Source organism: Trifolium pratense, linkage group LG7 (assembly GCF_020283565.1).
Source record: "Trifolium pratense cultivar HEN17-A07 linkage group LG7, ARS_RC_1.1, whole genome shotgun sequence".
Lineage (NCBI taxonomy): Eukaryota > Viridiplantae > Streptophyta > Magnoliopsida > Fabales > Fabaceae > Trifolium > Trifolium pratense.
Window position 1 is genome coordinate 23,034,788 of NC_060065.1, and position 12,957 is coordinate 23,047,744.

A 12,957-nucleotide genomic window follows, 5' to 3' on the forward strand; every position below is an offset into this window, starting at 1 on the left:
TAATATTACTGCTTGACCTTGACACACACTGCACTCCACACAAATTAGTTACCATCGGTCGGTTCTTTACCGCTAGCTAGCGGTCACTCTCGCTGGTGACCTCAATCAATGGTCAAGATTGGACGGTTAAGATTTCAAATTATCAATTTGATCCGTTTATTCTTTATCGACCGACTTATATAGACCGACTGCAGTGACTATAGGAAATTTCACCCATATGTGAAAGGTTGAGCAGCAAGTAACTAACAATGGACTAAACAATCAACCATATTTTATTATTATTATTATTATTATTATTATTATTATTTTACCAAATATTTTATTAAATTTTTAAAACTAGAAAAAAGTCACAATTTACAACCAATGTGCTACTTCCAACTAATTTTCAAATTCTGGGTCAAGTTAAAAATAAAAGCTTTTGATCGTTTACAGTCAATAAGAGGTAAAAAAGTGAAGAAAATGGTAAACTTTTTGTTGTGTTTAAAAACTCAAAATATTTTACTGATTTTTTTATGTTTAAAAAAATATTGGTGTGTGTTAAATAGTAGTAAATCTGAGGTTAATAAAGGTGAAGGTCAAGATGCTTTTATACATTACTTTATCTTTACGTGTTGAATAAAAAGAAAAGTACTATGGTTATTGGTTAACACTATTTAATAGGGATTACAATACAATATATTGTACTAATAAAATCTAAAGCAATGTAACAATTCAGAGATTCTTTTGGATTTCTGGTTTTCTTTGTTGCTTTAGTAAGAGCTGGCTCTCTCCTTTTCCTTTTATTTTTTTTTATTTTCACATCTTCACACTCACTTTTTATGTTTTCATATACTCCATGTGGGTCATATACTTCAACATTTGTTGCATTGCATTATGTTGCTGACAAGTTGTCTCCCTTAAACTTGAATTCTTGTGTTAACTTCCCAAGAGTGAATTGAGCTTCTTTTCTTGCCATTACTACTTCTTTGAATTGAGTTCGTGTCTCTGTCTGTGTTAGTGCTGCATAATTATCTATCTACTCATTTTTAGGCTGAAAAGTTGATGTGTAGGAAAACATTAGTCTAGTGAAGCTTGAGAAGAATAATGGCAGGAGGTGGAGCTGCACCACAACCAAAGCAAGATGAACTTCTTCCACATCCAGTTAAAGATCAATTACCAAATGTTTCTTATTGCATTACAAGTCCTCCTCCATGGCGTAAGTTACTTAACTTCTTCATTCAAACAACTTTTTTGCTAGTACTTGAGCCTCTTTCTTCCTCACATCAAACTTTTTGCTACATTACATGGTTTCATCAAAATTAAACCTTCAATTTCATCCTGAAATCTATAAAGCACAGACACACCAGATACGACATTGACACGTAAACATCAATTTAAGAAAATAAAAGTAATTATACATATAACCTCATGTGTCGGTATTATGTATACACATGATACGACATTGTAACATCTTCAATCCGAGGTGTCAATGATACATAGTCCTAAACTATCACTCTCTCCTATTTGGTCCCTAAAACTATAGAAATATAATAAACCGTCTCTAAACTAATCTCATTTTTTATGTTAATGAAGCTGAGGCAATCCTACTTGGTTTTCAACATTACCTTGTGATGCTTGGCACAACTGTTCTAATTCCAAGTTCTCTAGTTCCTCAAATGGGAGGAGGAAATGTAAGTCTTTGGATCAAAGTTAAATTAAGAAGCAAGTGGTTATTAATATTTTGTTAGGTTCATAAATCTAATGAAGGATTTCAATATAGGAAGAGAAAGCAAAAGTGATTCAGACTCTACTATTTGTGGCTGGAATTAACACATTTTTTCAAACAACATTCGGGACTCGTCTACCTGCTGTCATCGGAGGATCCTACACTTTTGTGCCAACAACCATTTCAATTATTCTGGCCGGTCGTTATAGTGATATTGTGAATCCTCATGAGGTTTGTTTGTTTGTCACAAATCTACTTGATTAGATCTTCATTTTTGTTATGTAATCATAGTATTGTTTACTTGACAAATATGCAGAAATTTGAGAAGATAATGAGGGGAACACAAGGTGCACTTATAGTTGCTTCAACACTTCAAATTGTTCTTGGTTTTAGTGGCCTTTGGCGCAATGTAGTGAGGTTTTTGAATCTGTCCTTTCTAAACTACTTGATCATTTTTCTCTTTCTTACAATTTTCTGCCACATTTATTTTAACAAAAGAGTGTGAAATCATCAAATGCCAGAATAAGACATCCCAACTAGGTTGGCACCATGGGCGGAGCTGAGTTTTTAGGGGTTAGTTTAGGACAAAACTGAGTTTTTTGTTAGACTATTTATATATTGTCACATATGAAATTTTGTCCAGACTCTATAATTTTTCTGGCTCTGCCCTTGGCACCCCGTGGCCGCCACTTAGCAGTCCCGAAATATTTCTTACATTCTACATTTTTCTTGCACATACTTACCAATTTAGTACATCCTCATATATAATCATATTCATGAACAATTTGTTGTATTTTTGTTTAGGTTCTTAAGTCCTCTTTCTGCTGTTCCCTTGGTTGCTCTCTCGGGCTTTGGAATGTATGAATTTGGATTTCCTGTGGTATGCATATTTGCAACAAGAACTAGTCCTTGTTTTCTTATCATAATAGTATTTTATAATTATAATGTGTGATTCTCACTCTCTTCATTGTTTTTGGCTGTTGAATTCTAGCTTGCAAAATGTGTGGAGATTGGATTACCAGAAATCATCATCCTAGTAGTATTTTCACAGGTAATATAAAATTATAGTTTCACAACCAACATAGTTCAGCTATATATATAGTTTTGTTAGTTCTTTTGTTTTCATTTTGCAGTACATTCCTCACATGATGAAAGGAGATAAGCCACTCTTCGATCGGTTTGCAGTTTTATTCTCAGTAGCAATTGTGTGGCTTTATGCTTATCTTCTAACAGTTGGTGGAGCTTATAAAAATTCAGCACCTAAAACCCAAATTACATGTAGGACAGACCGTGCCGGAATCATAGGTGGTGCTCCTTGGTAAGATCTTGTGCTGGTTTTTCCAATCATATATAGAAATGTTGTATCTTCTAAATTTAGGTAATAATAGTATTTTTCAATCTACATATATAGTTGGAAACTCTTGAAATTTTTGTGTCTACATCAACCATATTAGATGAAAGACAACATAATTAAGCGCTTATCACATAAGTGCTTATGTATTGGCTATTTCTGTCGCAAAAGGTCTTATAAATTGTTTTCATAAACTATCTGAAAACTGCTTGTGGACATGTCGCCATCCAAAAAATTATCATAATTAATTATATTAGTATGTTGTGAATTCGATAAAAAAATCACACCAATAAACTTGATGTGTGGAGCAAATCGAATAAGCAATCAAAACGTGGAAATAGCAATAATAATCACGAACAAAAGATAAGTAATAAAACTGTAAGAACACGAAGCAATTGTTTACCCAGTTCAGTCAAAACCGACCTACTCTGGGGGAGAGAGCCACTCTCCGTTCCACTATCAATGAAAATCTTGATTACAACGATTCAATACAAAAGAGTTGCAAGAATTAGACTTCAATCCTAATTCTACCCTTTTCCCAAATCTCTTCCCGTGACCAAGAGATTTCAATGATAAGTGATTACAAGATGAAAGAATCAACACCCAAAACCTAGAGATGAACCAAGAGTAACCCTCTTAACCCTAGCCGCCGTTTTGGTGAAAGAAACCCTCAAAACTTCCTCTGAAAAAACAGAAAACGTGACCCTTTAAATACCCTGCAGTGATTTCCGCCCGAAACACAGCTTTTTTCGCCTGAGGCGGAAACTTCCGCCTGAAACACCAAGATTTCCGCCTGGGGCGGCAAAACAGAGAGCTCCCCTTATTCTGCTTCAAATTTCCGCCTGAAACACAGGTTTTTCCGCCCGGGGCGGAAAACAGCAGACTAGTGTTGTTTTTTCACGTTTTCAAGGCAAATTTGCAACAATCTCCACCTTGCCTTTAAAACGATGGTGATGTCAACTTCCCATCAACCACCGTGCTGCTCTCTCCACTTGTTTACACCATACCCTCTTCGGCCCCCGGAGTCTACCTCTCCGTACTCCCGAAAAATGCTTGCCTCCAATTGCCCTTGGATTTTTAGGACAATACACAAGCTAAACCATACCCTCTTCAAACCCCGGATTGTAGCTTTCCGTACTCTTGAAGATATGCTTGCCTCCAACCAACCTTGGAATTTTTAGGTGGTTTCACAAGCTGCAACCTCAAACTCTCCTTGTGTCCAACTACCTCCAGCAGTCTAGCAAGTTACCAAGCTTGATCACCGTTGCTTCCACACAAGGTCTTCATAGCCATACCACTTTGGTGTACCTCCACCTCAAACCGAGATTCCTCCACCAAAGCCTTGAACCGGTATATCCACCATGTCTTCCACCTTGTAACGTAAAACTTTTCAACTACTCCGAAACACACATCAAGTCATTGTTAGTCTCCAACACTTCCCGGTTTAGTTCCACCACCTAGTAAACTTCATTTCACTAGTACAACTAAAACCAACCAATGTCACTAACAACCAACCGAAGTTTCACAACTTATCCACACCATGAGAATCACAACTAGTAACAAAGCTCAAGAATAATACCTCGCATTGTGTGAAAGAAATTCAACCATACCTTGAACCTTATAAGCTTTCCCGTCGCCAAGATGAACAAACTCCACCTTCAACTAGCTCTAGGGCTTCAAAGTACTCCTTCCTCAAAACACATGTGATCGGAGCATCCAAAGTCCATGACTTCAACTCCATTGATTCCCAACTTCACCACACTAGCACATCCACATTCTCACAGTAATAAAGTTGTTGTTTCGAACGTAATCCTGAGTATTATTACCACCGCCTCTCCAGGCTGATGTTGAGTATTATTACCACCGCCTCTCCAGGCTGATGTTGAGTATTATTACCACCGCCTCTCCAGGCTGATTAACAAGCTATGAGTGTCAACTGGTGACTATGAGTGCTCCCGCACTCTCATAGCCTTCCTCCTCATCAACGGCAACATGAGCTGACGAACTACCGCTGCCCCTTCTCTGAGGACAGTCCTTCTTGAAGTGACCCGGTTCTTGACAATAGAAGCATCTGAACCTGCCACCATTATCACCTTTTGGCCTAGACTTGGACCCATATTTCTTCCCCTTTCCTCTACCGTCATTCTCACTTCTATCCCTCGTCACATTCAGCCCTTCCGCACTATCATCAACCCTCAAGTCTCTCAACTTTGTCAACTCTTTGGTCCTCAAAGCTGATTGAACTTCATCCAAGGTGATAGTACCTTCTTTGCCATAAAGCAACGCATCCTTGAGATTTTCAAGTGACTTGGGTAAAGCACACAACAGATGAAAGGCCTTGTCCTCGTCTTCCAAATTCACGTCAATGTTCGCCAAGTCGTCAATGATCTTGTTGAACTCCGAAAGTTGCTCCACCACAGGCTTGTTCTCCACCATTCGAAAGAAAAACAACCGTTCTTTCAAACACTGCTTATGTGCCAAAGACTTCGTCATATACAACGCATCCAGCTTGGTCCACATAGCCGCCGCAGTTTTTTCTTTAGCTACTTCCCTCAACACATTATCCGCGAGGCACAGGATAATGACACTCAAAGCCTTATCATTCATCTCGCTCTTTTCTGCGTTCGAGAGAGTATTTGGCATATTCGATATGCCCAACAATGCTTCAACACACTTTTGTTGTGTTAATATTGCCCGTACCTTCACCTTCCATAAACCGAAGTCATTTTTACCGGTGAACTTCTCAATCTCCCACTTAGAACCCATGATACTTAATTCGTTTGATCCTTTGCCCCACGGTGGGCGCCAATTGTTGTGAATTCGATAAAAAAATCACACCAATAAACTTGATGTGTGGAGCAAATCGAATAAGCAATCAAAACGTGGAAATAGCAATAATAATCACGAACAAAAGATAAGTAATAAAACTGTAAGAACACGAAGCAATTGTTTACCCAGTTCAGTCAAAACCGACCTACTCTGGGGGAGAGAGCCACTCTCCGTTCCACTATCAATGAAAATCTTGATTACAACGATTCAATACAAAAGAGTTGCAAGAATTAGACTTCAATCCTAATTCTACCCTTTTCCCAAATCTCTTCCCGTGACCAAGAGATTTCAATGATAAGTGATTACAAGATGAAAGAATCAACACCCAAAACCTAGAGATGAACCAAGAGTAACCCTCTTAACCCTAGCCGCCGTTTTGGTGAAAGAAACCCTCAAAACTTCCTCTGAAAAAACAGAAAACGTGACCCTTTAAATACCCTGCAGTGATTTCCGCCCGAAACACAGCTTTTTTCGCCTGAGGCGGAAACTTCCGCCTGAAACACCAAGATTTCCGCCTGGGGCGGCAAAACAGAGAGCTCCCCTTATTCTGCTTCAAATTTCCGCCTGAAACACAGGTTTTTCCGCCCGGGGCGGAAAACAGCAGACTAGTGTTGTTTTTTCACGTTTTCAAGGCAAATTTGCAACATAGTAGATAAGCTCAAATAAGTCAATCTGAACGAACAAATAGTTTCTTACAAAATACATTTTGCAGGATAAGAGTTCCATATCCCTTTCAATGGGGAGCTCCAACTTTTGATGCTGGTGAAACTTTTGCTATGATGGCTGCTTCACTTGTTGCTCTAGTAGAGGTATGTGTTTATTGTTATTTGGTAATTAATATATGCTTTGTTGAGGAAGAGCTTTGGTTTCTTAACATGTAGCTGTGGTTGCTAATAGCATATATAGTATGTTTTAAAAACTGAACCAGACATCGAACTGAGACCTTTGTTTAAATCATAATTCAATTGCATTAAACGGCTCAAATCAGGATGAAACGGTTTCATGCAATTAAACCACAGAAATAACCGAACCATAGTAAAAGTTGGTTCAATCGGTTGAACTATCTAGTTCGGTTTTTAAAATCTTTGGGAGATGTAGAAATAACCGAACCATAAAATTTACTTGTTCCACAGTCAACAGGTGCTTTCATTGCTGTGTCAAGGTATGCAAGTGCAACACCAGTTCCACCTTCAGTTCTTAGCAGAGGTGTAGGTTGGCAGGTAAACAAAAATTTCTTATATTTATTAATCTTGCATTTTTTGTCATAATTTCATACTATGTTCAATTCTTTTATGATCATCTAAAATTGTTATTTCATAATTCTTATGTATCAGGGAGTTGGAATAATGTTATCTGGGATATTTGGGACAGGGAATGGATCATCAGTTTCTGTGTAAGATTTCAATCCATTATAATTTCATGTTATTTGAAGGGTTTTAAAATAATGTGTATGCACCCTAATCTGGGCTGCCACATTATGATTTTTTATGTTTCTGCAACTGCAACGCACTTATTTTAACACTTTTGGTTTTTCTCTAGGGAGAATGCAGGACTGTTAGCTTTGACACGTGTAGGTAGCCGAAGGGTTGTTCAAATATCAGCTGGATTCATGATCTTTTTCTCAATTCTAGGTGAAATTTTAATGCTGGCGATCTACGAAACACAAATATTGACACGAACACTAAATATGATAATGATACTTATACTACACATACAAGTAATCATTTTAGAAAATTAAATGAAGTGACTGAATGTAACTAAATGTGTCGGGTTGTTAAACATTGACAGGTTCTAGACATTAGACAGGCCTTCAATATGAAGTGTCGGTACTACATAACTGATAATTCTGGTGTGCTTTTGTTTGATGTTTTGTTTAAATTTGAACCTAAACATTTGTTATGAATCATTATATGCAGGAAAATTTGGAGCAGTTTTTGCTTCTATTCCAGCACCAATAATTGCAGCTTTATATTGCCTTTTCTTTGCCTATGTGGGTATGTATTAATATTATTATCAATTTAAAGATGTTGAGCTATTATTAATTTATTATTGAAATTTCATTCAAGCATCATTTGATTACATTTTCTTTTATTAACCCTCTGATTCTCGGAAAAATATTTATTTACATTTTTATTTGTGTTGGCACAATACAATTCAGGTTCTGCAGGTCTTAGCTTCCTTCAATTTTGCAATTTAAACAGCTTTAGAACAAAATTCATCTTAGGGTTCTCTATTTTCATGGGATTCTCAATACCACAATATTTCAATGAGTACACAGCATTTAAAGGCTATGGTCCTGTACATACACGCGCAAGATGGGTATTTTTCTTTCTTTTTTTAGTTTTGATTCATGCAATATATCGTGAAGTATCACATTAGATAAAACAAAAGACTAAACAGAATCAAAATGTACGAGTAAATAATGTGAATTATCCAATGTCAAGCTGTATTCTCAGAACCCTGCGGTAAAAATTTAACACAATTTTCCACAGTAATAAATCTGGACCGCTTATTTATGATTGGATGGTACATATTTTATACATACATCAAAATAATCTAAACTGCTGATTTTAGATCCGACAATCCAGATCTGTTACAGCATGACACTATAACAGCGTCAAATTTTGTCCCATATTCTCCAACAACTATCTTAATGTATAATCCATCTCTGTTGTTTATAAAAACAAATATTTATATCAGTTTTTCAATAAACGTGAATTTTTACTTATATTTTACGGATTGAGTTTATAGAAAAGTGAATCCTTAACAAATGATTTTTTTCTTTCCCTTTTGACAGTTCAATGACATGATCAATGTTCCATTTGCATCTGAAGCATTTGTTGCTAGTTTTTTGGCAATTTTCTTGGATGTAACATTGCACAAGAAAGACAATCAAACACGTAAAGACAGAGGAATGCATTGGTGGGATAAGTTTCGTTCATTCAAAACAGATACAAGAAGTGAAGAATTTTATTCTCTTCCTTTTAATCTAAACAAGTTTTTTCCTTCTGTGTAACTATATATTAGACTATGATGCTCTTAGAATTCTCGCAATAATGCTTGTGATTTTTAAATTTTAGAAAACAGAATTTTCTTCATTCTTAATGTAGCAATTGAGAGTAGCAATATGAATATTGTAATTTTTTTTTACAAGAATATTATCATATTTAATATATTCGTCCCTATATAAGATACCTTTTAGAAAAACACAAAGATTAAGAAAGTTGATTGTGATATTAAATTTGTTGATAATTAGTATTGTTTTTACAATTTTATCTTTAAAGAGAGAAGTTAATGTTTTTAGTGTATTTATTAAGGATTGTAGAAAAAGATGCACTATAATTAAGGGTATGTTGGTAAAAAAAATAATGCCCTTGAAAATTTGAAAGTGATCTTATAAAAACTAGTATCCGGACCCGTGCCAAGCACGGGTAAAATGAGACAAAAATTTAACATTTTAATATTAAAATTTTCATAATTCTCAAATAAAAAGAATGAAAAATGAAAAGTTATAACTTAAAAAAGAAAGAAAGAAGGATCCCGTATTTGTCAAAAGTTAAATAAAAAATGATCCTGTATTAATATATAAATATAGTTCCTGTGTAAATAACAAAAAAAAAGGAGGCCTCGTATAAATTACAAAAAAATAAATCATTTCTCTTATACATAAAAATATAGACGGATGGTCCCATAAGTCCTAGCTCAACTGACAAAATGCCGAAATTGTTACGCTGGACGTCGTGACCCAGGTTCGAATCCGGGATCTCACAATTATACGTGAGTTTAATTTCAGTGGATTATCACTTCATCTAAGACAAAAAAAAAAATATAGACTTGTGTGTAAACTTTAAAAAAAAAAAAAAAAAGAGTCCCCCAAACAAACAAAAAAAGTTAAATTAATGTCATAATATCCATATGAAAATAAATATGAAACAAAAATACCCTAAAAAAGTTATCTGAATATATCTTATATTAGTTAATTTTCACATCAATATCCTCAAAATAAAAAAATATAGAACGTCGTATAAATTAAAAAAAAAAAATTGTCTTTGTGTTAATATATGAATACAAATATAGTCCTTATAGTAATATATTTTTTTGGTATTAACCCTCTTGTTCTCATGGAAGAATTCTCTGATAATTCAGAGTTCAACCGCCATGTAAGTATAGCCCCAAAATAATACATGTGCAAAAATATATGCCCATATAAATTATAAATACAAAAGTCTCACATAAATTATAGAATAAAGATAGATTCTCGTCTTAATATATGAATATAAATATATAGTCTTCATATAAATCAACAAAAAAAAAAGTTATATATAAATAACAACAAAAAAAAAATGAACCCAGGCCCCATAAAAAAATACAAAAAAATAGGTCAATATATGAATATATGAGTAAAAGTATAAAATCCCGTATAAACGTGTTAAAATAAAGCCCCCGAGCAAAGAAAAAAAGTATAAATGCAGGGTTTTCTACATCTCAACCATCGATGAAAAAATGTAATATGAATTTATGGTAGAGAAATTGTTTACCACCACCACAAGCTTTTACTAATCCCTTAATTTTTGAAAATGCCTTAATTTATGGGGTTCATCCAATATTTGACATTTCCAAAAATATATTGCATTACCATATATTTTCCAACTATTTTAAATATACTACAGTCAATAAATATATATACTACAGTCAATTTTTTTTAATGTATTCATAAAAAGAAATTAGTTTAGCTATAATTATTTATAAAAAATATTTCATTTTAAAAAAATTTATTTCGTTTTAATGTACCTATAGTTTTTAAAAAATAAAAATTATTAAAAACCTTTTATTTAAAATATAAAAATTAAAATCTTTTTCCTTAAAATATAAAAAAAATCATTTAGATAAATACTTCTTTTAATTAGTTTTTTATTTTATGCCAAAGATTAATACAAAATTATTTTTAGAGATATTCTTTTATTCATACTTTTAATTCGAATTTGCTATAATTATATAGATTGATATTTAGATTTTAATTAAACAAAACGCGTGGCTAATTTACGCCCAAATATATTAATATATTTCAATTTCATTATTTTATTTGCTGAAAAAAAATGAGCTAGTAAACATTTATTAGAATTAGAATTCTTTGAATTCTTGCCATATATGATTTTAATTGCAGTAAAAAAAATGTATTGATGAGTGAATCAATTAATTAATATCAATCAGCACCAATTTTGCGAAAAAAGAAGTGTATAGAAAGAATGAATGTGATTTCTAATTGCCAAATTTTACGGATCCAAAAACCGCAAATGCATCGCACCACTTTCATAATTCTCTGCCACCATATAAAATTATCAATTATATATATCCATAAACTTTACATAATTGGAAGAAGAAAAAAAAACTACATTACATAAATAATCCTATAATAAACTACATTACATAATCGTAAAAAAGAAACTAAATCACACAGATAATCCTATAACTCCTACAAAAATAAATCCATGGATATTGGACCTTTGCAATGGGGAACTGCACTCAGGTAATTAATATATGTATGTGTGTGTATATATATATCATGATGAGAAGGCATCAAATCAATTTTTTTTACAGTTACATGTAATACAATTTTCATTGTGCATCAATGCGATTTATAATTAACAAAAAAAAAATTGACATAAATGTGATTTATAATTGACATAAATGTTTACCAATTTAAAATTTAAGAATATGCAATCAATAAATCATTTTTTACTGATAGCATACATTAAGAAATTGAGATATGGTGGAATTCTAGGTCGGTCAACATGTAATAACTGTGAATATTAATAGACTAAATATCAAATCAAGGAGAAAAGAGGATTATTGCAAGCATGCCATGTGGTAGGAGAGAAGAATATTAATACACTAATTATCAACATTGATCTTCCTTGAATTTAAATTACATACTTTGTTTTTTTAGAATTTTCAGACATATTCTAATTAAAACATACCTTAATTATAAACCAAAAAATAATTTAATATGATAATTAATTGTTTTGTTTTTGACTAAGTGAGAATTAATTGTTAAATGCACAAGAGAAGAGTGTATTTTTTAATTACAAAAGAAAAAATTAGTATTGTTAATAGTGTTAATAATAATTATTTTACAATTGTCTTTGAAGGATTTAAATCTTATTCATTTTGGTTATAAAGTCAAGCTCTATCGCAAATATGAACTTAGATCCTCTCTTTCAATCAATTTTGTCCCACTTTCTCCTTTACTAATTTGTGCCTATTTCTCTAATACTTTTTCTCTTGTTTTTTTAATTTATTATATTTTATTAATTTCATCCCTCCTCATACACTTGTATTCTTGAAGGAGGTAGAAAGGTGGAAGGAGATGGTCAACCTCCACAAATATGATATCTCTTGAACATAATTTTTATACAAACAGTTCAAGAGAAACAAATTATATGAGATTATTGGGTAACTGTCTTAAGAAAAAAAAGAAAAAAAAGAGGACTATTGAGATACTCTATCCACATTCCACATCAACGTTTCAAATAACTCAGTTGTCTATATAGATTGTACTAATCACCTCAAGGATTTTTGCATCACCAAATCTTGAAGTGCAAAACAATCAGGAGAAAAAAAATCTGAAACTGAATTATACGCTATGGTATCGGAAAAAAAATTAGAATTGTAGTGAAGTGTACAACATCATTATATCCATATTGTTAACAATACAACAATATGCATATATACTTAAAATCAGAGAAACATAATATTACTATAGTAGAGAAGAGAAATATAACGCAATAGTTTTTAGCCAATAATAACATTATTTATTACTCATTACTATTGTATAAAAGCCTTTTCATTCTACAATGAAGTTTTGAGTGAAGTTTAAACTAACAATAACAAAATGTTCAGTAATACTTTTCTACACAATAGAAAAACATAAATGATAAAGGTAATTAAAGAATACAATAGAAAAATCTTCTCATAAAACATGCATTTGTCCCTACCAATTCACCACAGCCTTTTTCGGCTATACTCGTAAACCTAACATTATTCTTCACTCTCGGTCTTTTAAGAAGATAAG

At 33.0% G+C, this 12,957-nt stretch overlaps 1 protein-coding gene across 1 annotated transcript; it reads left to right on the plus strand.

The window, feature by feature from the left end:
• The first annotated feature begins 729 nt into the window (after positions 1-729).
• Positions 730-9,058, plus strand: LOC123895570 (nucleobase-ascorbate transporter 6-like). Its single transcript, XM_045946007.1, has 14 exons — positions 730-1,195; positions 1,573-1,670; positions 1,760-1,936; positions 2,022-2,122; positions 2,510-2,585; positions 2,697-2,756; positions 2,839-3,023; positions 6,598-6,694; positions 7,019-7,105; positions 7,220-7,278; positions 7,425-7,516; positions 7,802-7,879; positions 8,044-8,204; positions 8,683-9,058. Exons 1-14 carry the CDS (start codon positions 1,084-1,086, stop codon positions 8,899-8,901), a joined length of 1,602 nt encoding a protein of 533 aa, XP_045801963.1. The 5' UTR covers positions 730-1,083; the 3' UTR covers positions 8,902-9,058.
• The last annotated feature ends 3,899 nt before the right edge of the window (positions 9,059-12,957 follow it).